Source organism: Elgaria multicarinata, chromosome 1 (genome assembly GCF_023053635.1).
Source record: "Elgaria multicarinata webbii isolate HBS135686 ecotype San Diego chromosome 1, rElgMul1.1.pri, whole genome shotgun sequence".
Classification (NCBI taxonomy): domain Eukaryota; kingdom Metazoa; phylum Chordata; class Lepidosauria; order Squamata; family Anguidae; genus Elgaria; species Elgaria multicarinata.
Genome location: NC_086171.1, coordinates 92,453,266 through 92,480,465, shown reverse-complemented (window position 1 = coordinate 92,480,465; position 27,200 = coordinate 92,453,266). Strand labels below are relative to the sequence as shown.

The following is a 27,200-nucleotide window of genomic DNA, read 5'->3' as shown; positions in this document are numbered from 1 at the left end:
GTCATTATCACAGATAGAAGAGCTTAGCTAAGAGAGAGATGGAAACTCTGGAAACCAGTTCTGCTAGCAAAGGCAACCACTCAGTCTTCCTTTCTAAGGGAAGTACTTGCAGCCTCACTCCTTCCCCAATCCCAAATACCTGCAAGCTTGTTGTGGTTACTCAGTCATGAGACTGATACTCTGCAGAGAGGCCACATTACATGTTCAGAACCTCAAATTAAATTCTGCAAAGTGTACTTAGCTTTGCTCTCAACTTATTTCTTGCAGAGGTCAAGGAAGACCCTTGCCCATGCAACACAAACCATGTGCAGAAACACAGTGGTAAACTGTTGAAGAGATACTCGGTAAGTCAGAACCGAAACCTGGGACAAAGAAGCTATGCATTCCTTAACTGACAATTATACTAGTCAGAAGGAGAGGGGAAATTTTGAAAAATAGTGGGGCCTTTTTATCCAATTAGTTTTGATACCAATGGTCTCTCTCTTGTCTTGCAGACTACAGAGTATACACAACAGTGGTAACGACTGAGCAACTGACAGCAACCGGAAGAGATCCGCTTCTGCTACTCTGTGCTAGATGGCAAAATGTCGCCAGTGCCTCTGCTGCGAAGCACCTGCCAGAGTTCCACACACAGGGAGCCCCTTTCTACCAATCAGTAAAGGCTCTCCAGAGTCGCACACCCAAAGCATGCTCCTCTCTGTGTGAAATTGGTCATAACCCTTCTTTCACCCCTTTGGGTCCTTGAAACGTCCCACCACATAGAGCCAGGACACAACATTACATTGGAAAAACAGAAGGGCAGATGCCAATATAGTGGGTTGTTAAGACTGGGCAACTCTTTGGTCACATCTAGAAGGCAATGTTAGCTGGGAACCAGCAGCAGTAAATAATAAAAAAAAGCCTTCCTGGGGATGGAGGATGTTTGAAGAAAGGATTTGACCGGAATCTGGTGGAGATGCTTTTGGTAGAGGATGGGTGTCCTAACTTAGGATTTAGGTTATTTCCACACCAGGATCATTAAAGCACTATGGAGGCATTGCTTTTCTGTAATAGCTAGAACTGAAACTGGAAGTTCCATGCATCCCTTAATGTTGCGTGCTGTATTATTCAGCAATGCCCTTCCCCATGGCAAAGATTTTTCTATAATGTTTATTCACAAAAAAAGCAAAGGATCCCTGCTCTATCTATGTACCGCTTCTGGTTGAACAAGGCTGGGTGATGAGTAGTCTCTTAAATTTCCTCAATAACAGTTTCAGTTCCCAGAGGAGAGAAGGTTTTAATGACAGACTTCCTTCTCATTCCGACCCCCCTTGTTTCTTTCTTTTTTTTAAAATAGTGAAATAGCATAATTTTGCTGTAAAAGGAACAAAGTGAGAAGAAATCAGTAAAATTTCCCCCCGACCCCTGGAACAGAAACTTACATTGGGGCAATCAAGAGGCTACACATTACCAATCTTCCAGCTGCAACAAAAGAGAAGCAATAGAAATGGGCAAGACCGGCACACAGTAAGCCTTCCATTAAGCAGCATAAATGCCCTGAGAAGCCTCAATAGCTGTTTGCCAGTACTGCTGCAATTGCACTTCACTGTAATGAATAAATAAAATTTGCCCAAATTAGGCCTGGAAAACACACAGACAACACAGGAAATACTAAATTGTGGCAATCTGGATTTTCTGTAAAAAGTGAGTGAACAAAGAATATCAATCCCGGAGAAAAGGGCTAGCAGGGAAGCAGCGTTAAGAGTCAAAGAACCGTCTTCCCCAGTGACTAAAGCATCTTCCTGCCTTGTCACTGAAGTTTTTCATTCAGTAATTCCACCTGGCTACCGTGCAGCACTGCACACCTGCTCCCAGCCCACCTAGAGTCAAAGGACTCTTCTGTTGCAACGTGTAAGCTGATAGAAACACACATGGCACACCACCTGTGATAACAATGCATTGAGACTATTTTATTTGGAACAACACTGTTTGAGAATTGTCCAAAACTTCCCAGGAAGAAATTGATGTTAACATGACTGTTCTGATAATATGTAAAAAGAGAACAGGGGTGGGAATAGTTTTAGAAAGGCAGCATTTGAACATGGATGGTTTCTTAAGTCCTCTTAACGCTGTGTACTCTTCTCCCCTTCGCCACATGTTGCAAACAGCTGATCCAGGGAGGAGGCTTTTGGGGAAAGAGGAATAAAAACAGACTCGCAGAGAAGCAGTGCTTGCAAAGTCCAAGGTTCCTCCCTGCTGCTTAAATGTAGAGGAAGATAGTTTTGAACGAAGAAGGAGAAAGAAGTTAGCTTCCAGGCCTCCCTAAAACCTACACTGGCAGGTTCCGTTGCCCTAAGTCCCAGCTCTAGGCCAGTAGCCTCCAGGAAACATTTATAGAAGATTAATGCAACCTGAGCAGCCAGCCAGTGTTCTATACATGCTGTCTATGCAAATTCCACCCCAAAACCCTGCAATTTCAGCACGGTTTGCCTGCATTCTCTTTTGCACCATTGGATGCATTTTGTTCTGCTTCCTCGAGACAGAAATTGTTCAAAAAAACCCCACATCCCCAGATCTCTTGACAAGAGAAAAATTTCTGCCACAACTGTCATCTTGTTTTGCAGCAGAACTGGCGATGCTGAATCAAAAGTTGCAAAACACACACCTGGTTCACAGAAGGGTTGAAAATAATGCTGCTGCAATTTCATTAACAAGAAGAGAAGATGAAGCCAAAGGAGCACCTCCAGGAGTTTAGGGCAGCCGTGGGGAAGTGCGGAATCAGGACAAACTGGGGAGCATGGCGGTACCTCTGCAGTCCACATACTGGTAGTTTTCAAAGGACAACTGCTCCGAGTGGGAGAGATAGGAGCATGTCAGGGTACCTCTGGTGAGAAAGAAAAATAAGACCTCACTAAGAAAGAAAAATATGCAAATATGAGCCCCTTCACAACTGTAACCACCATTTCTTTCCCAAGCATAGTTCACAAACTGGTGTGACCCACCAAATTCACACAGCATCCTCCTAAGTCCACTATCACCCGCCCCCCCCTCCTTGATACCAGGGCTTAATGTGAGCCCAATGTCCAGCCACAGGACTTGTTTTCAGCGTCAAGGTTCAACTGAAATGAAAGTCTGCAGCTTGCAAGACACACCCCTGGGCCCTCTATTGCGTGCTTCTGAACAGGCACAGAGGCAGTTCCCTTGATACTCACCACATCCAATGCTCAACCATAATCGGAGATTAAAGACTTCCAGGCAGGCCCCTGCACCTTTGTGGTTAGAAATCAACACTGCTTCCAGTCTCTGGTCCCCCTTGACCTCACCAGGAATGGCATGCCATAAGCACCAGAATAGAAACCACTGTCTGAAGAGTTTACCAAGCCAAGGCTTCCACGCTGTACAGCAAGGGTGGGCAGACAGTATGTTTTGGCCTTCAACGCCCAGCATTCCTGACCACTGGCTATGCTGGCAGAAGCTTCTGGAAGGCAGATCTACTGTCTTCCCACTCCTGCCGTACAGGATGCAGAAGTGATTCAAGCTCTTGCCCTGAAGGTTTACAAGTGATACTCTGAGCAAGGAAGAGATGGGGAGCCAGAGGCAAGAAATGAGCGTGAGGATGTGGGAGGGGAGAGCCAGGCAGCAACGCAGGAGCAAGCAAAGAGCAGCTAGGGTGATTCTGCAAAGGTCTGCCAATGAAGGCAAATCTTGAAGGAGATGCAGGCAGAGAGCAGGGAAAGGAGAACAAGCAAGTAAAGGAGGCCTGTAACATGCAAATGTACGTGTTGGAATGGTTAGATGATATCCAGGTGAGTTAGGGTTAATAGAATGTTAGTGCGGGGGGGGGGCTTGTGAGTGAGAATTCTGAGGCTTACAAGGGGGCAAACTGACAATCAGAGGGATTGGGGACTGAGTGAGTGGGGTTTTGAGAAAAGGATTTAGAAGGGGGAGTGAGGTAAAGACCAAGTATAGGTTGATAAAGTGTGTGTGTATGTATTATATATCTTTTGTGTTTAATAATTTTTTATTAAAATTTGAGAATCGGTGAGAACAATTGACAAAATTAGAGGCAGATGTCCTGAGGTTTTGGTTTTTTCCCCCCGTTTCAACAGGTGGAAACTGGGAAGGGTATAACCCAAAAGCAGGAACTATAGCTGTGCACAAGTGGTCTCTCAAAATTCTCCACCCTATTTGTGAGTATTATTTATTATTATTATTATTTATTTATATAGCACCATCAATGTACATGGTGCTGTACAGATAACACAGGAGAAATTCTCCAATAATTTCTCACAGATAGACAAGGGTTGTAGAACAGCTGCTTTCTTTCCCTAATTTTTTTTTTTTTGCACTGCCACTGAAATTGTCAACAACAACTGTGTTGGCAGCTTGGCCCCCATTTTCCATCCTTCACAATGGCCCATCTACTTCACATGACTCCACAGCATTGATGGGACGGGATGCAGCCACCACAAAAAATAATGAAGAAAATGTGGAGAAAATTCTGAAAAGTGTCCTTTTATTTCTAGGAGGTAAGAAAAGAAAAATATCAGGAATTTCCTGAAAGTTTTATTTCCCCATGAAAGGGGCCTCATTCTCAGGGCAGTTTATAATTTATTTTGAAAGTGTGTTGGTGGTGTTTTTGACCTTATCTAATCACTGTGAGGTGGCTGAGGGTATTGTCTATATTCTTTCCATTGAACATTTCACCTTTGCTCTACAGTCTCCCAGGCTGCCTGCACTTCCTGATCTGAAAAATGTGAGGAATTTATGATGTCTTCCCCTGGGCAGGAAATGCGGGAAACCAAGGAAGGTATAGGCTGTCATAAAGATTATTGTACAATGAAAGGTAGAACACAGGCACCTATACATACACATACACATACACACACACACACACTCACACTCATCAGCCATCCCATAAGCAAGGTAAGCATAAGAACCCTGAACCAAATCCATGAGGATTTTTTCAAAATTTATTTCCTTTAAATATCTTTTCGAAAGCAATTTCTTTTCTATCAAATTGAATGAGGATAGGAGAAATTTTCATGGGAGAAATTTTCAGCACAGCACCAAGAACATCACAAGGCCTTTCTTATAGCATCATCCAGGCTGTGGAACTCTCTTACCCTGAACGATTTGCATAGCCCCCTCGTTATTGGCTTTTTGGAATCAGGTTAAGATCATTTTGTCTCACCATGGTTTGGGTTTAGTGTGATTGCTTCCCCTCTCTGATATCATGTTACTGATCCTCTGTTACGGCAGTTAGATTTTTGTAGGTCCTATAGAGCCAAAAGGCATGGTATAATGGTTTTAATAATGAAGAAACTGAGGCCAGATAACTGGAGTTAATGAGTAGTGTAAGGAGAAAGACAGTCAAGGGTGCAGAAGAGAAGAACATTAAGGACTTCACAACCAGGAGAATGCATGCGAGGTCCTCTGGAGAGGGGCAACATCCTGGCATTGAACGGGAGAAAGGGAAACTCAGCAGGTGCTTTGGGAATTGACTTGTGGCAGGAAGAAAGGGCCAAGCAACAGGAAGGGGTCAGTTGCTTGAACTAGAGGGGAACATCATGGGCAAATTTATGCTGCTCACTGGATGGAAATGCTGGGGATGGGAAGAGAAGTGGGAGAACTGGCTGTAGGAGGGAGGGCACAAATGAATCAGCCGCTGCACAGGAAGTACACTTACTGTATGTGCAGGAGAACGTTGTGGACTTTTATTCTGGACCATGTGCAAATTTTGCTGAAAGAGAAGGGAGGAAACTGTTTTTAGGCTGCATACGGAAGACCAGAATTAAATACTAAGAACATAGGAAGAGCCCTGATGCTGGATCAGACCGAGGGCCCATCTAGTCCAGCACTCTGTTCACACAGGGGCCAACCAGCTGTTGATCAGGGGCCCATAAGCAGGACACGGTGGAACAGCACCCTCCCACCCATGTTCCCCAGCAATTAGTGTATACAGGCTTACTTAGCCATCAGGACTAGTAGCCATTGATAGCCTTTTCCTCCAGGAATTTATTCAACCCCCTTTTAAAGCCATCCAAATTGGTAGCCATCACCACATCTTATGGTAGTGAATTCCATAGTTTAACTATGCGCTGTGCGAAGAAGTATTTCCTTTTATCTGTCCTGAATCTCCCACCAATCAGCTTCATGGGATGACCCCGGGTTCTAATATTATGGGAGAGGGAGAAAATGGCTCCCTGTCCACATTCTCCACACCATGCATAATTTTGTACACCCTTATCATGTCTCCCCTCAGCCTCCTTTTTTCCAAGCTGAAAAATCCCAGCTTTTGTAACCTTCCCTCATAGTAGGGGCACTCCAGTCCCTTCATCATTTTAGATGCCCTTTTCTGCACTTTCCCCAGCTCTACAATGTGTGTGTGTGTGTTGACCAAAACTGTACACAGTATTCCAATTCCTTTTCTTGTAATGCCTAACATAGAGTTTGCCTCCTTTACAGCAGCCGCACGCTGGGTTGATATTTTCATCAAGCTGTCCACCACAACCCCAAGATCTCTTTCCTGGTCGGTAACTGCCAGCTCAGAATCCATCAGGTTATACTTGAAGTTGGGTTTTTTTTTGTCCCGATGTGCATTACTTTACACTTGCTTACATTGAACCACATGTCTATTATTTATTTATTTATTACATTTTTATACCGCCCAATAGCCGAAGCTCTCTGGGAGGTTCACAAAATTGGGCGGTCCAAATGTCCCATTGGATGCTCACTCTCCCAGCTTGGAGAGATCCTTTCGGAGCTCTTCACAATCTCTTTTTGTTTTAACCACCTTAAATAATTTGGTGTCATCGGCAAACTTGGCCACTTCACTGCTCACTCTTAATTCCGGATCATTTATGAACAAGATGAAAAGAATTGGTCCTAATACCGATCCCCATGGGACCCCACTATTTACTTCCCTACATCAGGAGAATTTATCATTTATTCCTACTCTCTGCTTTCTGTTCTTAACCAGTTACTGATCCATAAGAGGACCTCTCCTCTTATTCCATGTCTACTAAGTTTATTCAGGAGTCTCTGGTGGGGGACTTTATCAAAAGCCTTTTGGAAGTCCAAGTAAACAATGTCCAGTGTGTCACCCCTGTCTACATGTCTAATGACATTCTCAAAGAACTCTAAAAGATTAGTGAGACTTACCTTTGCGGAAGCCGTGTTGATTCTTTTTCAGAAGGGCTTGTCCTACATTCTTACTAATTTTGTCGTGATAATACTTAACTTCCATGCATTTTAAATATAAATTTATAGTCTGACAGCACTGTGGTCACTGTTACCAATTGGTTCAATAACATTTATATCTTGTACTATGTCCCGGGCGACTCCACTTAGGATTAAATCCAGGGTTGCCTCCCCTTTGGTCAGTTCCATGAACAACTGTTCGAGGGCACAGTCATTTAAGGCATCAAGAAATTTAACCTCTTTGTCAGGACTGGAATACACATTTATCCAGTTAATATGGGAGTAATTGAAGACACCCATTATTACAACCCTTCCTTGTTTGGAAGCCTTCCTGGTATCATTTCCATCTCAAGGTCACCCTGCGCATTCTGGACTGGGAGACGATAGCACTTCCCTAGCACTAAAATAGTTTTGAGGCCCTGAATTGTCACCCAGAGTGCTTCTGTGGAAGAATCTACTCCTTTTAGGTGTTCTAGTCTACTCGACACTACACTCTCTTTGATGTACAGAGCAACACTTCAACCAGTACGCCCTTCTCTGTCCTTCCTGTAGAGTTTATATACAGAGGTGACTGTATTTCACTGGTTCTCTCCACTCCACCAGGTTCCTGTAATGCCCACTATGTCTGGTTCTCCTTTAAGACCATGTACTCCAATTCTCCCATTCTGGTTTGGAGGCTTCTAGATACATGGCGTCCCTCCCCAGATGTCTTTGGTATGTGCATTTTTCACTGTGGCACTTAAGCCTCTTTGATTGGCTATCATGTTCTATTGTATACTCATGGCCTATTTTATCCCCTTCTACATTTGGACAGTCAAAAACATTTTCATCTTCATCCCCTTCAGATGATTTAACCGGATGCTTCCCAGCTCCTGTTGGCTTTCCTCCAGGATTTAGTTTAAAAGCTGCTGTGCCACCTTTTTTAAGTATAGCACCAGCCGTGCAGTTCCATTTTGGTTCAAGTGCAGCCCGTCCCTCTTGTACAGGCCCAGCTTGTCCCAAAATATTCCCCAGTAGCTAACAAATCTGAACCCCTCCTCTCTGCACCACCGTCTCATCCATGCATTGATACTTCTCAGCTCCATCTGTCTAGCTGGCCCTGTGCGTGGAACTGGTAACATTTCAGAGAAAGCCACCTTGGTGGTCCTGGAGTTCAACTTCCTACCTAGCAACCTAAATTTGGCTTCCAGGACCTCACAACTAAATTTCCCCACATCGCTGGTACCAACATGGACCATGACAACTGACGCCATACTGGCACTATCTGCTATGCTATCTAGATGGTGTGTGATATCCGCAAACTTTGCACCAGGCAGGTGATTCACCATGTGGTCTACACACCCATCACAAACCCGGCTGTCTATGTGTCTAAGGATTGAATCTCCCACTACCACAAGCCCCCCTCCCCCTGGAGGCACATCCGTGGTGCAAGAGGATATTTGCTCATCTTCTGAGGAATGGGTCCCCTCTAAGGGATCATTTCCCTCTTCTTCAAAATGACGCCCTCCTACCTCGAGACCTGCATTCTCCCAGGACTGCAGGGGAGCTGTCACTGATGGAATGGGACGCCGCTCTTAGGTCCCTGAAGGTCTCGTCTAACAACCTCTCTGCCTCTCTTAGCTTCTCTAGGTCAGCAATCTTGGCCTCAAGAGAACGAACTGAGAGCCAGGAGCTCATTACACCAAGCACACACCCCTGACTTCTGTCCAGCTGTCAGATAGTCTTACATGCAGCACTCATTGCAATATACTGGGAAGCCCCCACATCCCTGCTGGCTTTCTACCTTCATAACTGGTTTTTTAGTGTTATTATTGCTGTTTTAGGGTTTGTTGACTAGGAATTCATTACTGGAAGAAGGTGGGGAGTTTATTTAGAGCTATTAAAGCTTTTAGAGCTATCAAAGCTTATAGAGCTTTCCCAGCTGGACATCAGGAAAAACTTCCTGACTGTTAGAACAGTAAAACAATGGAATCAGTTACCTAGGGAGGGAAGGCCTACCACTAGAGGCCTTCAAGAGGCAGCTGGACAACCATCTGTCTGGGATGCTTTAGGGTGGATTCCTGCCTTGAGCAGGGGGTTGGACTCGATGGCCTTGTAGGCCCCTTCCAACTCTGCTATTCTATGATCTATTATTTATTTACAGTTACTGTGAGCACAGAGGGAAGAGTTTGCTGCATGGCTTCCTTGCCCTGCTGTTAAACTCACCCAGTTGCTTAACTTGCTTGTTTGCAGATGCTTTGTCACTGGGGCTTCTCATGCTTGGGAGAGTTGGCTCCCTCGCTAGTGTGCCTGCTTATATCATTGGGACCAACTGCTGCCACAGTGGATCCGATTGGAGGGCCTCGTTTGAAAAGCAAGGATCGCTGCTCCTGATCAGCATGAGCTTCCAGTGGCTAGGAATGTAGGCCAGTTGGCCCCTCAGGGAACAGTGATGCCTACTGAGGAAGGAGGACTATTTAGGGGAGATCTACTCAATGGATCATTGATTTGGGAGGGATGTGGTTGCAAGGAGTGAGTCTTTTTTGTTTTATGTATTTGTGTGTGTATGGGTACTACTTAATAAAGTTCAGCTACCCCTTTATACTCTGAATTAAATTGGGATGGATTTTCCCATCTTTTGTGGATGAAGCAAGTACACTCCATGTTAGCAATTACAAGCCAGGAGAGCCCACACCTCAATGGACAGGTTCAGTCCTCAGCATCTCCAGTTAAAAGGACCTTGGGAAGCGGGGCTCCTCTCCCTGGAAGAGTCACTGCCCATTAGTACTGGGCTTGATGAACTTAGTGTAAGGTAACTGCGTGTATCACCACGAAGCTGGGAATGGTGGTAATTACTGCAGGTTAATTCTTCTGAAACCTGAAGAATTGCACATAACCTCTCGTTTGGGTTACTGCAATGCGTTATACGTGGGGCTGCCTTTGAAAACGGTCTGGAAACTTCAGCTGGTACAAAACAGGGCAGCACGCCTAACAGGGACTGGCCAGCGAGATCACATCACGCCAGTCCTTTTACAACTTCATTGGCTGCCAGTCCAGGTCTGGGCCCGATTCAAAATGCTGGTACTAACATTCAAAGCCCTAAACGGTTTGGGGCCGGGTTATTTGAAGGAACGCCTCCTCCCATATGTACCTGCGTGGACCTTAAGATCATCCACAGGGGCCGTTCCCTGTGAGCCCCTGCCAAAGGAAGTGAGGCAGGTGGCTATCAGGAGGAGGGCTTTCTCCGCTGTGGCACCCTGGCTGTGGAATGAGCTCCCCAGAGCGGTCCGCCTGGTGCCTACACTGTACTCCTTTCGAAGCCAGCTGAAGACCTTTTTATTCTCTCAGTATTTTAACACTTAATTTTAACTTAAATTTAAACTTTGCTGTTCTAACTCTGTATTTTAATCTTATATCAATTTTTGCTGCGTGGCTTTATCCTGGTTGTGCTTTTTATACTGTATTTTGTATTTGTGTTTTTAGACTGTTGGTTGTTTTATTATGGTTTTAATTTTTGTGAACCGCCCACAGAGCTTCGGATATTGGGCAGTATAAAAATGTAATAAATAAATAAATAAATAAAAAGTTGCAGCAGCTCACTCCTCTCTACAAGTCTAAGGAAGAATAAATCCTTTAAGGCTCCCATCAAATTTTGTATCTAAAACTAACAGACGTTTTGCCATTCAGGGTGAATACACAATCGCTTTCTAACAGTACAAATGAAGGAGCCCCACAGGCAACCAAAACGGACGGCACTCCGGCTCAAATCAAACAACTTTAAATCTACCTGGATTTTAGACAACATTGATGTCTTGAACTTGCTTATATTTTAAGCCGTTTTGTCTTGTGCTGCCTTATTTTAACATTACAGTAACTCCATCATGTTATTAAGAAAAATAACGATGATGATCTTTCCTATCAGGGCTAAGATTTTTTTGTTTATTAAATAGCAGGCCATTGCACACTTAAAAAGAGGAACGATACACTTCAAAAAATTTTTTTAAAGGCATCTCCATTAGGTCTGCAATATGTAAATCAACCACCCAGTTGGTTAAATGCAAGACACTGTAATTAAAAAGATGACAACTTCTGTCAGTTGACAGCATTTTACTTTGAAAAGAATTAGCATTTCCAAAGTCCAGAAGTAACTCTCACATGAATACTTACTAAGTGTTATTATCCAGGATTCTACTGGAGACACTGTAAAGCATCTACAAATAAATCAAGGAGAGTTAATGGGTAGTTTGTTCATCTAGTTTTTGTGTTACAGACGTATTAACATGCTTCTACAAGTGCTGACCTGAGCCCCCTGCAGGGGTCTGATGTCCAACTGGGTCATCACAGTGTTTTTCCCAATCACCAGTGTCTTGTGCAAGACTTCAATAGCAAGCTGAGCCACACGCACAGTGTAGAAGTTGCTGTTTGTCACATTCAGCACATTCTAAAGAGAAAAAAACAATAGTGAGAATGACATGTGCGATGATGTGGTGAATTGATTCTATTGATTCTATTCAGCTACTGAATACTTGAGCTGCTGCTATTCCTCTGCTGAGTGCAAGATACCATACAAAACATGGAAATTGTAATGATCCCTGCCCAGAAGAATTTACAATTTGTATGTTAGATAGTAGTTTAAATCTACTGGCAGGTCGGGGAAGAAAAGCCAGGAGAGTGTGTGTGTGTGGAGAGAGTGTGTGTTATAGTAATCTGGATGAGAGGTGACCAGGGTATTGTGTATCTGTGCGTTTCTACAACGGTTGCAGAAAGGATCTGGGATATATTGAAAGGGAATATCCTGAACATCAGGTATTCCACCAATACAATCCCACCAGCACCGTGAGACAAACAGAAGCCAGCTCTACAGGAGTGCAAGCCTCTGTACAGAACACGAAATTGCCATGCTCCCTGATGTGTAGTTCTCGGCATCTTTGTATGTTATAGGTTGCTGTGTGTAGCACAGTATTGCACTTTTCTGTGTGTGACATACATGCTGCTGTGAATGTTTGCTTGTGCACTGCTGGATGTCACTGCCCATGTTTGTGTGTGGCATGCTGCTGCCTGTGTTTGCATACAGTGTATTCCTAAGCTGCTACATGCATGTGTGATGTGTTGCTGCTGCTGCTGTGTGTGTGTGTTACCCTGATTTCACTTGATTTGCAGCCTTCTCTGGCTTAGCTCATCCTTTCCTTTAGTGTTGCACTCTAAACTCCTTTGATATATGTTATATTTACTTGATTTGCAATGTGTGATGAACAATAGTGGAGTACATTACAGGGTTGCCAAAAGTCACTGACCTAGTTCATACATAATATTAACCATAGTTTATTTAATTCATGGATTACTGAATTCCAGGTTAGCGTGGCTGGCTTCACACATCACGACAACAAACCACATTTTATTAATCACAAACAACCCAGAAAGAGAACTCGGCTATTGGGCGGTATAGAAATGTAATAAATAAAACAAACTCATAGATCGCTGTTGGGTTGTGAATTCTGAGTTGTTTAAACTATGGGCTATCATTATGTGTGAACCCAGAACCGTAGGTCGTTCATGGGTTGTTTCTCCAGGCTACAGAGGAAGCTGGCAATAACGGTTTAAAAAAATCAGCTGCTCTAGATGCCGGTATTAGAGCACCACACAGACATTTGGGGTACTGGGCAAAGGCAGAGGAAAACAAACAATTCAGGAATTGAGAAAACAAACTGGTTTGTTCAATCATCTGCCAGACAAACCCTGGATATGGCAACAAACCATGGGTTAACTATGAGTTAATAAACCACTGGTTGTGCAAACCAGGTCATAGCCTCAACTTTAGCAGGTGCACACACATACACCACAGGGGCTAAAGAAAATTGAATTATATATTGAATGCCTACTGTACTCACATGTTTTGAACTATTGGAACAACTATGAAAGCAAGAATAATATGCTGATAATTAAAAATAGCCAGCTATACAGGTCTGCTAGAAATATTACTGTTAATTGTGAACTACTTACAATATTTTAAAGCCCAGTATAAATGCTACTATAGACTGACAGCTGAGTTCAATTCCAGCACCTTCCCAAAAGAGGATGAATGTATTTCAGCTCCTCCTCTCTCACTTTCAGGCTCCTTTTGCCTTCCTCTGTGCTTCTCTCTCTCCATGGAGAAAGGCACTTGGCCAGTGCTTGGAGGAACCACTTTTTCAGGCGCTGGATGAATTATATGTTGGCTTTGCTCCTCCACCTTTCCAGATTGTAGAAGGTGAGGGAGATGCGAAACACTCAGCCAAACCCCGAGACTACCACCAAGCCTTGAGTCAGCTTAGCTGCCACTCCCCTTGGGGAAGGGAAGGGGGATAGAAATGCCAACTGACCTGCAGGCTGAGGTTTCCTTGCTCTCCTGCTCCCTCTCATTTCTGAAAGGCTGCGGCTTGGGGCGGGGCCTCATTTGAGGCCCTGGGGCAGACTGAAGGCTTCCCACCCCTGGTTTAAGAGAAGAGCTGTTTACAGATTTACTTAGGAACCAAAAAGCAGGGAAATCACAAGTTAAAGCACCCAGCCTTAGCTTCCATACCACGTGAACAGTAAACACATCCTACAGTTTTGCATGTTGTGCATGCTTGCAACTTAGCCTCTTGCACCCACACTTTCCCCCTTGATCTTTCGATCCCAACCCTTTTCCTCTGCAAACTGGAAAACACTGTCAGTATTATGTCAAACTTTAATGTTTTTAAATTCTCAACCCTTTGTTCTCATAATCAACCTCTTAACTTAAGCTGCAGAATGCCATTTTACGCAAGTCTAACCAAAAATAAAACCAGTAAAGTAATTATTTATACTTATTGGAACACCAGAGTTGCAGGTTTGTTCTGCTTATACATTCAAATTTGTAATTAATTTCAAACAGAGCTATCACTTTACAGAGGACGGTCCTATGCACGTTTACTCATAAATGCGGGACTCGCCACCTCCTTTCTTCTGCTGACTTGTGATAAAAGGAGCTGCAATGTCTGTATAAGCCCAGCCTTGTGTCCTCCTCTGTGGCTCCATCCATTATCCTTCCCCTTCCTCTCCCTCATACCATCACCTAGCATTCCTATCATGTGTAACCCTTTCCAACTCAAATGAAAGTGTATCAGGATGCAGAGGGTCAGTGTGCAGCTAAATGGCCCCTGCCCTTGCAGCGTCCTGAGCTTCAGTGGTTTCCAGTTTGAAGAGGACGGTGGCTGAAGAAGAACATCTGGAGTTTTTATTGTAAGGTTAATTGTTATGTCTGGAACAAATAAAGCTGAGTTTTCTGTACACAGTCCTAGCCCTTCCAAGTAGCAAGCAACTCTTTCTTGGGTTGCAAACCATGAGCCCTATCTTAGCTTTGCCATGCACAGCCCTGATCTCCAAAATGGTATCAAGCATAAAGAGCATAATGCATAAAGAGCTGGTACATAGCAGTTAGTAGCTTTGCTGCCATGCTTGAACTGTACAACATTTTGAAGTCCAAACTGATGGTAAAATAACCACATTTTTTTTAAAAAAATAGAGAGTGTGGCTTAATGGGGGTAAATATGTTCACATCCCTGGTTAGCATTGATTTCTTAAGAGACTTCTGATTTGATTTAAAAGGAAGGGGAACCATCCTCACATCCACCATACTGGGAGTAGGGGCTGGACAAAAAGCAGTCCCAGTTCTTTCGAAACTTGTTTGTCTTGGGCTTTTTTTAGTCATCTGCTCTATTGTTCCACTGGGTCAAGGTTCAGCACCACAGTGTGTTTTGAATGCCAATGCCCTGCCTTAACGCATGTGCTGTGACAAAGGCTGCTTCCGAGCATATGCATAGTACTTTCCCCTGAACAATGAGCAGCTACTACACGGTTGTAGAGATCTGGAATTTTAAGGACTTCCAGATCCATGTGGAGATCTCTCCCAGGCAGCTTTGAGCCCAGCAATTCCTCTTTTCTTTTCTTTTTAAAGCAAAAACATGGTTTACACTAAATACCTGCAGAAGGGGTGCAGAACTTGTTTTAGGCCGAGGGCCAAATTCCATTTCAGAGCAGCTCTCGAATTTAATTGGTGAGCAGGGCCAAAGGCAAGAGGGGACTGGTGGCTGGTGGTGGGGAGAAACCTCCCAGCCTATTGTCGCGCAAAGCTCTTCCTGCCAGTAACAGAAGCCCTCTTTGGGAGAGGCACTTCAACCTCTAAGAATTGGGGGCGGGGGGGAGGTCTACACAAAAGCTGGGAAACCACCCAATGCTCTGTGGGGATGGGTGGGGGGCCTTTTGGAGACCCCCTGAGGACCAGACTGAGATCCCCAGAGGGCTAGATTTGGCCCCTGGACATGAGGTTTTACATCCCTGTTCTACAGTCTTAACATAAGGGCGAGGGAGAGGATAAAGATTGACTTATGTCGTAAATGCCACAAGGGTGGGGGAGCCTTGCCTCTTCTCCCTCTTTCTTGGATTGTTTTACTCCTTGCATGTTTCCTGGTCATCTAGTTAATGAGAATGCGGTGAGGTGTCCCTGAGTGAGAGCTGGGATCTCCTCACAGCTGCTATATCTAGATCTTATTGCTTACCCACCGTGAACTAATTGGAGACATGATAGCACTCTTCAAATACTTAAAAGGGTGTCACACAGAGGAGGGCCAGGATCTCTTCTCTATCCTCCCAGAGTGCAGGACACGGAATAACGGGCTCAAGTTAAAGGAAGCCAGATTCCAGCTGGACATCAGGAAAAACTTCCTGACTGTTAGAGCAGTACAAAAATGGAATCAGTTGCCTGGTGAGGTTGTGGCCTCTCCCACACTAGAGGCAGCTGGACAAGCATCTGTCAGGGATGCTTTAGGGTGGATTCCTGCATTGAGCAGCGGGTTGTACTCGATGGCCTTGTAGGCCCCTTCCAACCCTGCTATTCTATGATTCCATGACTCCATGGAATGGTTATCAGAGGTACTGTGTTACAGCGGTTCCAGTCCTACTTATGGGGCTGGTTTCAAGAAGTAACATTGAGTGACTATTCCTCGGCCCCCTGGCAATTGAGCTATGGGGTTCTACAGGCACCATCTTGTCCCCAATGTTGTTTAATATCTAAATGAAACCACTGGAAGCGGTCATTAGGGGATTTGGAGCCAAATGCCATCAGTATGCTGATGACACACAACTCTATCTTTCTGTGATGGGGGGGGGCGGAGCCTGACAGCCAATGTACCGGTAGGTTTCTTCTTAGGCTCCCGGATTGGGAAGCCGAAATTATAATTATCTCAATTAAATGGGCAAGAATTTCTAACGTAACTGTTTATGACTCTCTCAGCTGATGGTGGGGAAGAACTGGAGATGTTTCTGTAATCATAGCTTGTATACGGAGTGGTGGAAATAACACGGCCTGGTAGGACTCAGAAAATCAGTTTGTCAGAGTGGAGAGTGAAAGTGACTGAGATTGTTTTTGTTGGATCTCTTCCATCGACAACTGAGTTTAAATTGCTGTGATATATCACTCCTTATCAGTGCGGCGCAAGTAATTGGCAATAAATCTAACCACCGGGAAGCAGTGAGAGAGAAGTTTGTTTTTATTCTGACGGACTGGGAAGTTGTTTTGATCCTTGCCCGGAACATTAAATAATGGATTTATGCCTTATGCCGAACATTAGAAAATCAAAAAAGAAAGTGGATAAGGTCACCTGGCAAAGACACAATCGCCCCTCCAACCATAGTGTCGCCCGGCTCGAGAAACTGTCTTTGTCTTTGGAGGAAGATTCAGACTGTGACACGAAAATGGCGACAAAATCTGGCAAGCAGCCAGCTACCATGGAAGAAATCAAGCAGTTTATAATTAGCAACAACGATACCCTTTTTAAAAAAATGGATGACCATGCGGAAAAGGCGGAGAAAAGAATGGATGAGTTAGCTGACAGGATTGTTCAAAATGACAAGAGCATAAAATCACTGAAAGCAGAAGTAAATTTACTGGAGAAACGTCAGGAGCTATTTGAAAATAAATGTAATTTGGAGTTTGATGCCCATGAGAAAAGACTGATTCAATTAGAAGATCAGAATCGACGATCTACGCTTTGGATTAAAAATTTTGTGGAAATGTCAGGAGAGGATTTGAGAAAAGTAATTCTTCGTTGGTTTAAAGAAATGATGCCTGATTTGGAAATAAAGGATTGTGAAGTGGACAGGGTTCACAGGGTGGGAGGATTAAAATTCAGAGGTGCAACAAGAGATATCCTGATGAAATTTGGCAACTATTTTAAAAAAGAGCAAGTTATGAAGTAATTGAGGTCTTTGGCTCTGATACAATTTCAAGGCACTTCAGTTCAAATTTACAATGATCTCTGTCAGCAAACAATTAACTGGAGACGCAGCGTCAAACCAATTACTGAAATATTAAGGAAGAATGTAATAATTTATTCCTGGGGTTACCCTGTTTTTTTAAGGTTTACGCATGGTGGGAAGCAATACAGAGTAACCTCTTTGGATCAGGGCAAGGAGTTGCTGAAGAGTCTAGGTTTGCATGCTGGCGCAAGTCCAAAAAAAGGTGGAGGAGAAAGTGAAGTTGGAGCATCCGGGATGTGACACTTTTGATAAATTGATAATGAGATAATAGTATAGAAGGTTTTTTTAAAAAACAGAAGGCTTACTGGTTCGGGGCTGTGGGATTCATCTCTCCCTCCCACAAGGGTTAAATAATGGCCGGAGTGATAGACTTACGGGGATTTAGTGGGGGGGAAAGAGGTGGGGGGAGGGTTATGGTTGGGGGGGAGGGAGGGGTTTGAAGGGGTTTTTATGTTTTTATGTATGTGAATTTGAGTTGCAGAGCACAAGGGATCGGAAGGAATATAAAAAAACTGAATATGGATAAGAACATAAGGATAACAACGCTCAATGTTAAAGGTCTGGGGGCAGTCGTGAAAAGGAGGAGAATTGAGCAAATGCTAAATAGAGAAGGATCTGACAATTTTTTTTGCAGGAAACGCATCAAGTTAAGGAAGGGGTAAATGAAATTCACTTGAAATGGTCAGTCTATTATGAAAAGTCATTGGGGACTGAAAAAAAATGGAGTGGCCCTTTTAATTTCAAAAAGAAGTGGATTTACTTTGGAGAATATAAAAAAGGATGAGAAAGGCAGATATCTTTTGATAAAGGGTCAAATTGAAGGGAAGGCATATACGTTGGTTAATGTTTATGCCCCAAATGAGAGACATAGAGAATTTTATAAAGAAATATTTAGAGAAATAGAAGAATTTAAGGAAGGATATGTTATTTTAGCTGGAGATTTTAATATGGTTATGGACAATAGATTGGACAGGTCAAACCCCACTAGTGTTGAAAAGAATAATAATATTACCATCTATATAAATAAAAATGTAAATGTTCGTTCGAAACAGACGTTATATCTCCGAAAGTTCTTCACCGATTGCTTTGAAATTTTGACACAACGTTGCATTCGAATACGGGAGTGTTGTTATGTAACTATGTTCTATATGGGGTCAAAAGTTTGTCTTAAAATCGAAGAAATAGGCCTCCTAAAAACCAGTCCTGATCATTGTGACATCGCCAACCAGTAGGCCAATCCACTGCCTCTGCCTCCTCTCCTATTTGCATGTTCTCTCCTATTTGCTCTTATAGGTCATTGTGACATCGCCAACTAGTACGCCAATCCACTGCCTCTGCCTTCTCTCCTATTTGCATGTTCTCTCCTATTTGCTCTTATAGGTCATTGTGACATCGTCAACCAGTAGGCCAATCCACTGCCTCTGCCTCCTCTCCTATTTGCGTGTTCTCTCACAATTGGCTGAGTGAATATTGATGTCACACCTGTGACACTTACACGTTCTGAAGAAAGGTAACTGCCAGGAGTTTCCACTAACCTCCTCACCGTAAAAACATCCTTTTTAAAAAACCAAACAGCAGGCCAATCCACTGCCTCTGCCTCCTCTCCTATTTGCATGTTCTCTCACAAAACTTTGCAATGGCACACGGCTTACAGTAAAAAAATTACTGAGCAATGTCATAGAAGGAACAATCTTGGCAGGACCTTTCAAAGGTGAAGATGTCCTCATTCCTCGCATTCCTATGATTCCAACAGATATGCCATTTCAATTTAAGAGATTGCAATTCCCAATTCGATTGGCGTTTGCAATCACCATCAACAAAGCTCAGGGCCAATCTTTAGAATTGCGCGGTTTAGATCTAGACACAGATTGCTTCTCACATGGACAATTATATGTTGCGTGTTCTAGAGTCGGCAAACCAGACAATCTCTATATCTACACAGACAATGGAACAACTAAAAATATTGTATATCCACAAGCATTGTGAAATTAAACATATTAGAAACATCCACTTTGTCTTTTCTTTCTTTTCAATTTAACCAGACTGAGCCACAGCAACGCGTGGCAGGGTACAGCTAGTATTAAATAAATTGATAAAAGAAAATGATTTTGTTGATGGGTGGCGTTTACTTAAAAGGGCGGAGCCTGGCTTTACATATTATTCTCCAGTTCATTATACGTATTCTAAGATAGATCATGTCTTTGTCTCTAAGGAGTTTGCAACTAAGGTTTGTAGAATGGAATTGGGGGTAATTAAAGTAACAGATCATGCAATGGTTAGTTTAGATTTTACAGTTAGGAAGGACTATAGAGAAGCGTTTAGGTGGAAATTGAATACAAAGATATTTAAATATAATAAAGTGGTGGAAAAAATGCAAAAGGAATTGTCAGAAACTTGGGAAATTAATGAAAAAGGAGGAACGGCAAGGGCAGTTGTTTGGGATACCGTGAAGGCTGTAATAAGAGGGATTTGTATTAGGGAACTGTGTAACTTAAAGAGGCAACAGGTTGCAATGCAGGAAAAGTTAGAGGAAGAGATTAAGAATTTGGAGAAAGATTATTGGCAATCTAAAAATAAACATAAATTAATAGAATTACAAGCAAAGAAAAAAGAGCTAGAGAATAAAAATTTAGAGGAAGTTCAGAAAAATTTGATTTATATGAAAAGAGAGTATTTTAAAAACAGCAATAAAAACTCTAAGATGCTTGCCAGACTCATACAAAAGGAAAAAGCTAAGAATGGGATAGGAATAGTGAAAGATAAACAAGGGAACTATAGTCACACAATGAAAGGTAAATTAAAAAATTTTCAGGAATTTTATCAAGAATTATATAAGGGAAAGGATGTTCAGAAGGAGAGGATGGAAGTTTATATGGAAAAGTATAAAAAGAAGGGTTTGGAAACAGAACATAGAGTTAATAGAAAGGACTATATCTGAAAGAGAAATTGAAGAGGTTATAGAGAATTTGAAAGTGGGTAAATTACCTGGGGCAGACGGTTTAGGACCGGAATATTATAAAGTTTTTAAAACGTTCTTAATACCAAAATTATTGAAGTTATATAATGCCATATTGGAAGGAGAGAGGATTCCAGAATCATGGGAACATTCGTTAATAATTTTAATTCCAAAGCCAGATAAGGATTTGACTGTCCCTGATTCATATAGACCTATTTCATTAATAAACCAAGATGCCAAAAAAATTTCAACTATTTTAGCAAAACGATTAAATAAATTTATAGCTAAATATATAGGAGAAGACCAATGTGGATTTGTAGCAGGTAGACAAATGCATAATTTAGTAGGAAGAGTTTTAAATGTAATACAGGTGGTAAAAAAATCAAAGACTAAAGTGGGAATCTTGGCGCTGGATATTTTTAAGGCTTTTGATTGTGTGAGTTGGCAGGCATTAAAGATGGTTTTAAACAAAATGGGATTTGGAAACAAATTTAAAGCTATAATAGAACAATTATACTCTCAAAATACAGCTGCAGTGGTAGTAAACAATGGAGTTACTGATAAGATACTAGCCAGAGGGACAAGACAAGGATGTCCACTCTCGCCTGTCCTGTTTGTAATGGTTATGGAATTATTGGCAAATGCAATAAGAGATGATGGGGAGATAGAAGGGATAGGTATTATTAAAAAGATAAGATTGAACATGTTTGCGGATGATATGTTGTTAACTATTAAAAACCCAGTAGGAAAGATGGAAAGAATTAAACAGCAGTTGAAAGAATTTGAAGATATTACTCGATTAACAATAAATTGGTCAAAATCAGAGTTGATGTTATTTAACTATACTAAAAAGGGAAAGAAGGATTGGGAAGAGAAAGAAATAGAAATGAGAGTCAAAGATCAGATTAGATATTTGGGAATTAGAATTACAAAAAATTTGGAGAGTTTAGAGAAGGAAAATTAAAGTAGTTTGAAAAAAGAGATTTTAGCAAAATTGGAAAAATATAAAAAATTGAATCTATCATGGTTTGGAAGAATAGCATTAATTAAAATGAAGATTTTAACAAAGATTAATTTTATTTTTAGGATGCTACCAATAAAAATTTCAGAATCAGAGTTTAAAAATTGGCAGAGTATTATAAATAATTATTGTAATGGGGATAAGAAAGTGAGGATAAATAAGAACAAATGGTATTTAAGACAAAAAAAGGGAGGACTGGGTCTCCCAAACATTAACTTATATTATGTAGCTAATAGGTTAAGACATATTGCAGAGGCAATTTTAGGAGTAGGAGATTTAGATTGGATGGAGGATAAAACTACAAGTAACATAGAATTGAATTTGGAAAATGTATTTTTTAGGGAAGGAGGTAAAAAATGGGCTGAAAGTATAGGTAATCCGCTTTAAAGCATTTATGTATTATGTTGTTTTTTCTTTTAATTGTATTGATGTATGCTTAAGTATTGGAAAATAATTTTTTTTTAAAAAAAATCTTCCTGTGACATCTGAATTAGGTGAGGCTGTGCAAGTCTTGGACCAGTGCCTAGACATTAACAGGCTGGATGAGGGGCAATAAACTGAAACCTGGCAAGACGAAAGCCCTGTGGGTGAGTGGTTCCCAAGTCCAAGAGATAGGCTTATTGTCTGTTCTGGATGGGGCTGCACTCCCCCTGGAAGACCGGGTTCTTAGTTTGGGGTTATTCTTAGAGCCATCATTATCGTTGGAGGCTTAAGTGGCCACAGTGACTTGGAATGCCTTTTACCAGCTTTGCCTGGTTCACCAGCTACAGCCTCTCCTGGGCAGGGATAGCTTGGCCACAGTGGTACTAGCATTAGTAACTTCAAGGATGGATTGCTGCAATGTGCTCTTTCTAGGGCTACCCTTAAAACTGCTCTGGAAGCTGGAGCTAGAGCAGAGTGCAGCAGTGTTTGTTGGGAGCTGCCCCTTTCCAGCATGTAACTCCTCTGCTGAGGGAACTGCACTGGCTGCCTATGCACTACTAGGCCAGGTTTAAGGTTCTAGTACAAAACCCTAAACAACTTGGGACCAGGATACCTGCAAGAGCGTCTTCTCCTCTATCAACCTGCCCAGTTATTCTCCTGATGGTTCCCTCATGGACTTAAAAGCACAATTTGAGTCCAGCAGGAGAAGAGTCTTCAATGTGGTGGCCCACTTCTTATGGAACTCCCTGCTGTTGGATGTCAAGCAGGCGCAACGTTGTATTATTTTTGGTGCCTCCTGAAAACTCTATTGTTCCAAGAACCTGGCCTGGAATGACCAGATGTGGTTCAATCTGTACATGTTATTTTAAAATGTAATTTTTAATTATGCTTTTATTGTTTTATCTCATTCATTCACCCTCCATAATCCTCAGGTAGGGAGCAGTATATAAACATTGTAAATAAATAAATATGAACCAGTCTCATCTCCCCACCCCGCCGCCCTGCCATTCCCTAGGAACTCACAGTCATATTGAGGATAATACTGTAAGAAGAGTTGTCAAAAGAGATGGAGGAGGCATTGAGTCCAGAGGGAAACACCAGGATGGAACGTGGGAACAGGAAATACATCATGAGACACGTCATCAGCAGGCAAATGGCCACTGTGAGACATACGTACAGCTTTCTGCAAAAACATATTGCATGCAGATCAGTGGTAGCAAAAAGGCCCACAAGTCATCAGCGATAAGCAGCTCCCAGGGAGTGGCGATAAAGTTAGAAATGAAGAAGGGGCAGGAACAGCATCAATACAAAACAAACTTACGTTCGTCTGGGCTTCAGCCGCTGGTCTCCATATGGAATGAGGGCAACCAGCTGCTGTTCTTGCTCTGGAATGGTGGAAGGGGGGGAGTGAATATTAAGGAAAAAAATTAAAAGAAAGCACGGAAGGCCCTGGAAAACCAGACCCCCAGGAATGTAATGGCTCAGAGATGGGAGAGTATTGCCATGGTCCATTTAATTAAAGACTACCCACATGCAGAATGGGTGTGTACTTCCAGCCACTCCTGTTTGAAAGTGGATCCAGCGAAACTTGCAGATACATTTTTTTAAAAATCAGCTATATTTTAAACAGGTCCAGAGCAGCTACACAGGGCGATGCTTTCAAGCCCTGCTTGTGGGCTTCCCAACAATATTTGGGTTGCCACGGCAGGAAACAGGATATGGGAGGAGATGGACCCTGGCTCTGACCCAGCAAGGCTCTCCTGTTAGCTCCAGAGGAGAGCGCCTGCGCAACGCCACGCCATGCCTGGAAGTGGCACCTACCTCGAGGGATCCTCCCAGTGCCCTGGCAAGTAGGACAGGTGACAGAGCCCCGGCTGCTGATGCCAGCACAAGGGATGCAGGAGACCTCAGCAGCATCCCCTCCATTGATGCTGGCATAGCAGGACGCTTCCCTCTCAACACATGGGCTTTTCTGCGGAATCAATTTCCTTTCTTCTGCCTCTTCCCCAACAAGCAGGTTTCTGATCCATGAGAGGGCCTTGTCCATTGCACCCAAGGAACAGTATAGCTGAGCAAAAAAGCAAAGAAACTTTAACAAATTGAAATTCAAGGGGCTCATGAATCCCAAAAGGCATTGCTCGACTTCTTAAATGAGAGATTCTGGGACTCGGGTATAATTGAAGGCAAACCTGGTACTATTGAATTACATGCCCAGGAACAGTCTCTCTCCCTATCACTGGAATTCTTTACAGCCAGAAACGTGCTTGGCTCCTTTGTTCCCCATCTACACTTCCGCCCATCCATCCATCTGTCCTTCATGAACCACAGGAAGCTGCCTTATAGCAACTCAGACCACTGAGCTGTCTAGCTCAGAACTGTCCACACTGAACAGGAGTGGGCCTTCAGGGCTGTAGGCACAAGTCTTTCCCAGCACTGCTCATGACATCCCACTGGTGTTTTTTAAAAATGTATCATTTCAAAAACATGCAAAGCCTGTTTCAGCAGAGGTAACAGCAGGATGAAAGAAATGTGTATACACCACAGGAAGTGAAGCCTCCCTCCAACCATCTTCAATTCCCTTATTTCCAGCCTTAGATTGTAAGCCTGAGAACAGAGCCTGAGTCTATTATTTGATGTTGTGTGCAGTGCTTTGTTACTTTAAGCATTTTAAAAATAATCATGGGCACAAGAGAGTGTTCCCTTATTGTCATAATTCCTGGCTTTGACCTCTATTTAATCCCTCAGCTGGGGAGCCCTCTCACTTTTCCATCTAACCCCTGAAGTTTTGTTTTTCCTCAAGTCAGCTGCTCCCACGATCTCATATTTGTTACACATGCAGGGGTAGTGATAAAGAAATGAAAGAATAGAGAGTGATGGTGAAGCAAAAACCTGGGCTTTTCCAGGCTGAACCTGTAGCTGCTTTTCAACTGTAGCTTTTGTTTTACTTAGTGCCGTCTTTGATGCCGCTATATTTCATAGGTTATGATGTACTGTGTTTAAGCATTTTTATATTGTTTTAATTATTTCTATGCCACCTCAAAAGTTACTTCGGGATGAAATGTGCAAGACATTAAATATTATAATAAATAAAACCCAATCAAGATTATTTGTGAAACAGTCAACTAACAGGAGTTGTGCAAAAGGACAGAAATACACCTTTTTGAAGCAACTGAGCTCTTACTTAACAGATTGAGGAAGACAGGAGCCACCAAAGGACCACTCTCAGAGGTTCTCACTCAGGCCAAACATTGTGGATGGGTGGGTGGGGGCACGAGGGGGCTTCCAGCAGTTCCTCCAAACGTATAGGCTCCAACCAGTGTCAGGTGTTCACATTTCTGCTAAGGAGGTCACCTTAAATGCAATGCAGCATGTCTAGGAGAGGAAAATCAGGAGGAGAGAAAGAGCAGATTATTACTGGGTTGCAAACAATATTGTTTCGCTACCTCCACAACCTTTCAGAGAGGAATCTCAGATTTCTGTTTGATGGGGTAACAATACTTCAAGACTGGGGCCTTAGCTAGACCTAAGGTTTATCCCTGGATCGTCCAGGGGTCAAACCTGTTCATCTAGGTGACACTCAGGGGATCCAGGGCTCAGGCAGGGGCGAACCCTGGATGATCCCAGGATAAACCTTAGGTCTAGCTGTGACCTGGGTTTAGACAATTGCAACAGGGAAAGAAGCCACCGTGGCTTCTCCCCCTGCGCGTGCTGCACACACAACCGCTATTTGCATAATTCCCCAATGTGCAGTGCCAAGTTGGCACGTTGTCCGAACCTGGCATGCATTGTGGCAGGTGTAGCTTCTCCATGACATGCAATAGAGGCTGTAGGGTGGGTACGAAGTCACCATGTTGTACTGCGCACAGGGTTCGGATGATATGCTCATTAAGAATAGGAGCTAGGGTACTCCCTAGGGCTCAGGACAAGAGAAAGCCCTATATGAAAATCTGTGGCTTCTTTAGCTAGTCTTCTTTTCCTTTGTTTGATTAATATAAGAAACCCAAGGCTATATTTGAGCCTTGTATCCTAAAGACTCTCTCTCTATAAACAAAAACAAAAAAAACTTTCCCCAAATCACTAGTTTAAAGCAATACAGCTTCTTATGTATCAACCTGGCTGTGAGTAGGGACTGGGGGTTTTCTGCATTGCTACAGCGAGCCCTACATATCCAGGAGTAGACAACAAGGAATTCTAGGTGAACTTCTCTTTTTATAAAATTACCATAGCAAAAGAGCAACAGATTAGTTATTTTCAATGATTCAAGTTCCATTCAAATTTGGAAGACTTTTCTTACATGATTATTTTGCGATGAGCCATACTGTCCTGCTGTTCAAAAGATCTATTTTGCTTGACCACCATAAATACTCAAGAGTGGGTACTCAAGGCCACTGAGGAGTGTAGGTCATACACCTACCTGACAGGATGGGAGCTGAAAGCTGTATTCTGCTTGGGGGTAGTGCTGCCAATTTTTCAACCAGCCTCTGAAGCTGTGCCTTTAATAAGCAGATGAACATACAGACATTAGCAGGTAATTATACTTATTTCAGCTGTTGTGAAAAGCTTCAATTGCTGGTTTCTGTAGATCAAGCTGCTGTAAAAGGCCCAGCTGGTCAAATGGCAACCCTGTTTGGAAGGGGGGGGTGCCAAAACGAGGTGGAGAAGAAGAAGAGGTGCATAAGTGAACTATGGGCAGAAAAGCAACAAGAAGAAACCAACTTTGAAGTTTGCTAGGAAAGGTTGCGAAGAAGTTCTGGCTGAGAGACGTTGTTTCTAGGGTACTGGTGGCCTCCCAACTACACAACCGGAACATTAAGTTTGCTATGAAAGGCACCATAGCTCTTTATGGTACTCCCTCTTGCAATGGAAGTCCAGGGCAAAATCCACCCCAGGCCTTCTTATTGAAGGAGGAGGATAACACAGTTATCACAGCTGTGCTGAATTTCTGCTCAGTCGCCCCATAAATGGTTCCCAGTTGCCCTAGATAGGGGAGGGATACTTTGGCCGGTGGTAACCACGGTGGTCATATAGGCAGTTTTGGGCTTCGTTTGTATAAGTAGGAAAAGAAAGGAAAACAGAAGATGCAAATAAGAAATAGGAAATAGAGAGCAGTGACAGTAAAAATGGAAATAAAAAGCACTGATGCAAGGTGAGGGAGGGGCGCGGTCCTGTTATGGAGGAAGGGAGATCACGTTTGGCTAAACAGGGATCGCTCTGGAAGAGCCGAATGGGGGGCGCCTGTTTACCACATCCCCCACCCCCGGGGGGAGATTTAGGACTCACCAACCCAGGAACAACACGAAGCCGAACCGAAAATGAAAGCCCTCT

The 27,200-nt window shown here is 42.9% G+C and overlaps 2 protein-coding genes across 5 annotated transcripts in view; one reads left to right on the top strand and one right to left on the bottom strand.

The window, feature by feature from the left end:
* PIP4K2B (phosphatidylinositol-5-phosphate 4-kinase type 2 beta) overlaps positions 1–27,200 on the top strand; it is a 453,863-nt gene that overhangs the window by 204,924 nt on the left and 221,739 nt on the right. The window lies entirely within an intron of this gene.
* On the bottom strand, positions 1,929–27,200 carry TMEM106A (transmembrane protein 106A). 3 transcript variants are annotated; one of them, XM_063132670.1, is made up of 10 exons: positions 27,156–27,200; positions 26,290–26,368; positions 25,057–25,247; positions 23,697–23,943; positions 23,197–23,260; positions 22,899–23,058; positions 11,462–11,602; positions 11,329–11,372; positions 5,669–5,722; positions 1,929–2,863 (listed from the first exon to the last, which is right to left on the bottom strand). In XM_063132670.1, exons 4-10 carry the CDS (start codon positions 23,920–23,922, stop codon positions 2,758–2,760), a joined length of 795 nt encoding a protein of 264 aa, XP_062988740.1. In that variant the 5' UTR covers positions 23,923–23,943; positions 25,057–25,247; positions 26,290–26,368; positions 27,156–27,200; the 3' UTR covers positions 1,929–2,757. The 3 variants fall into 3 exon arrangements, with proteins under 3 accessions (XP_062988740.1, XP_062988751.1, XP_062988760.1); XM_063132681.1 differs by having other exon boundaries at positions 25,062–25,247; XM_063132690.1 differs by lacking the exons at positions 25,057–25,247; positions 26,290–26,368; positions 27,156–27,200 and adding an exon at positions 25,032–25,041.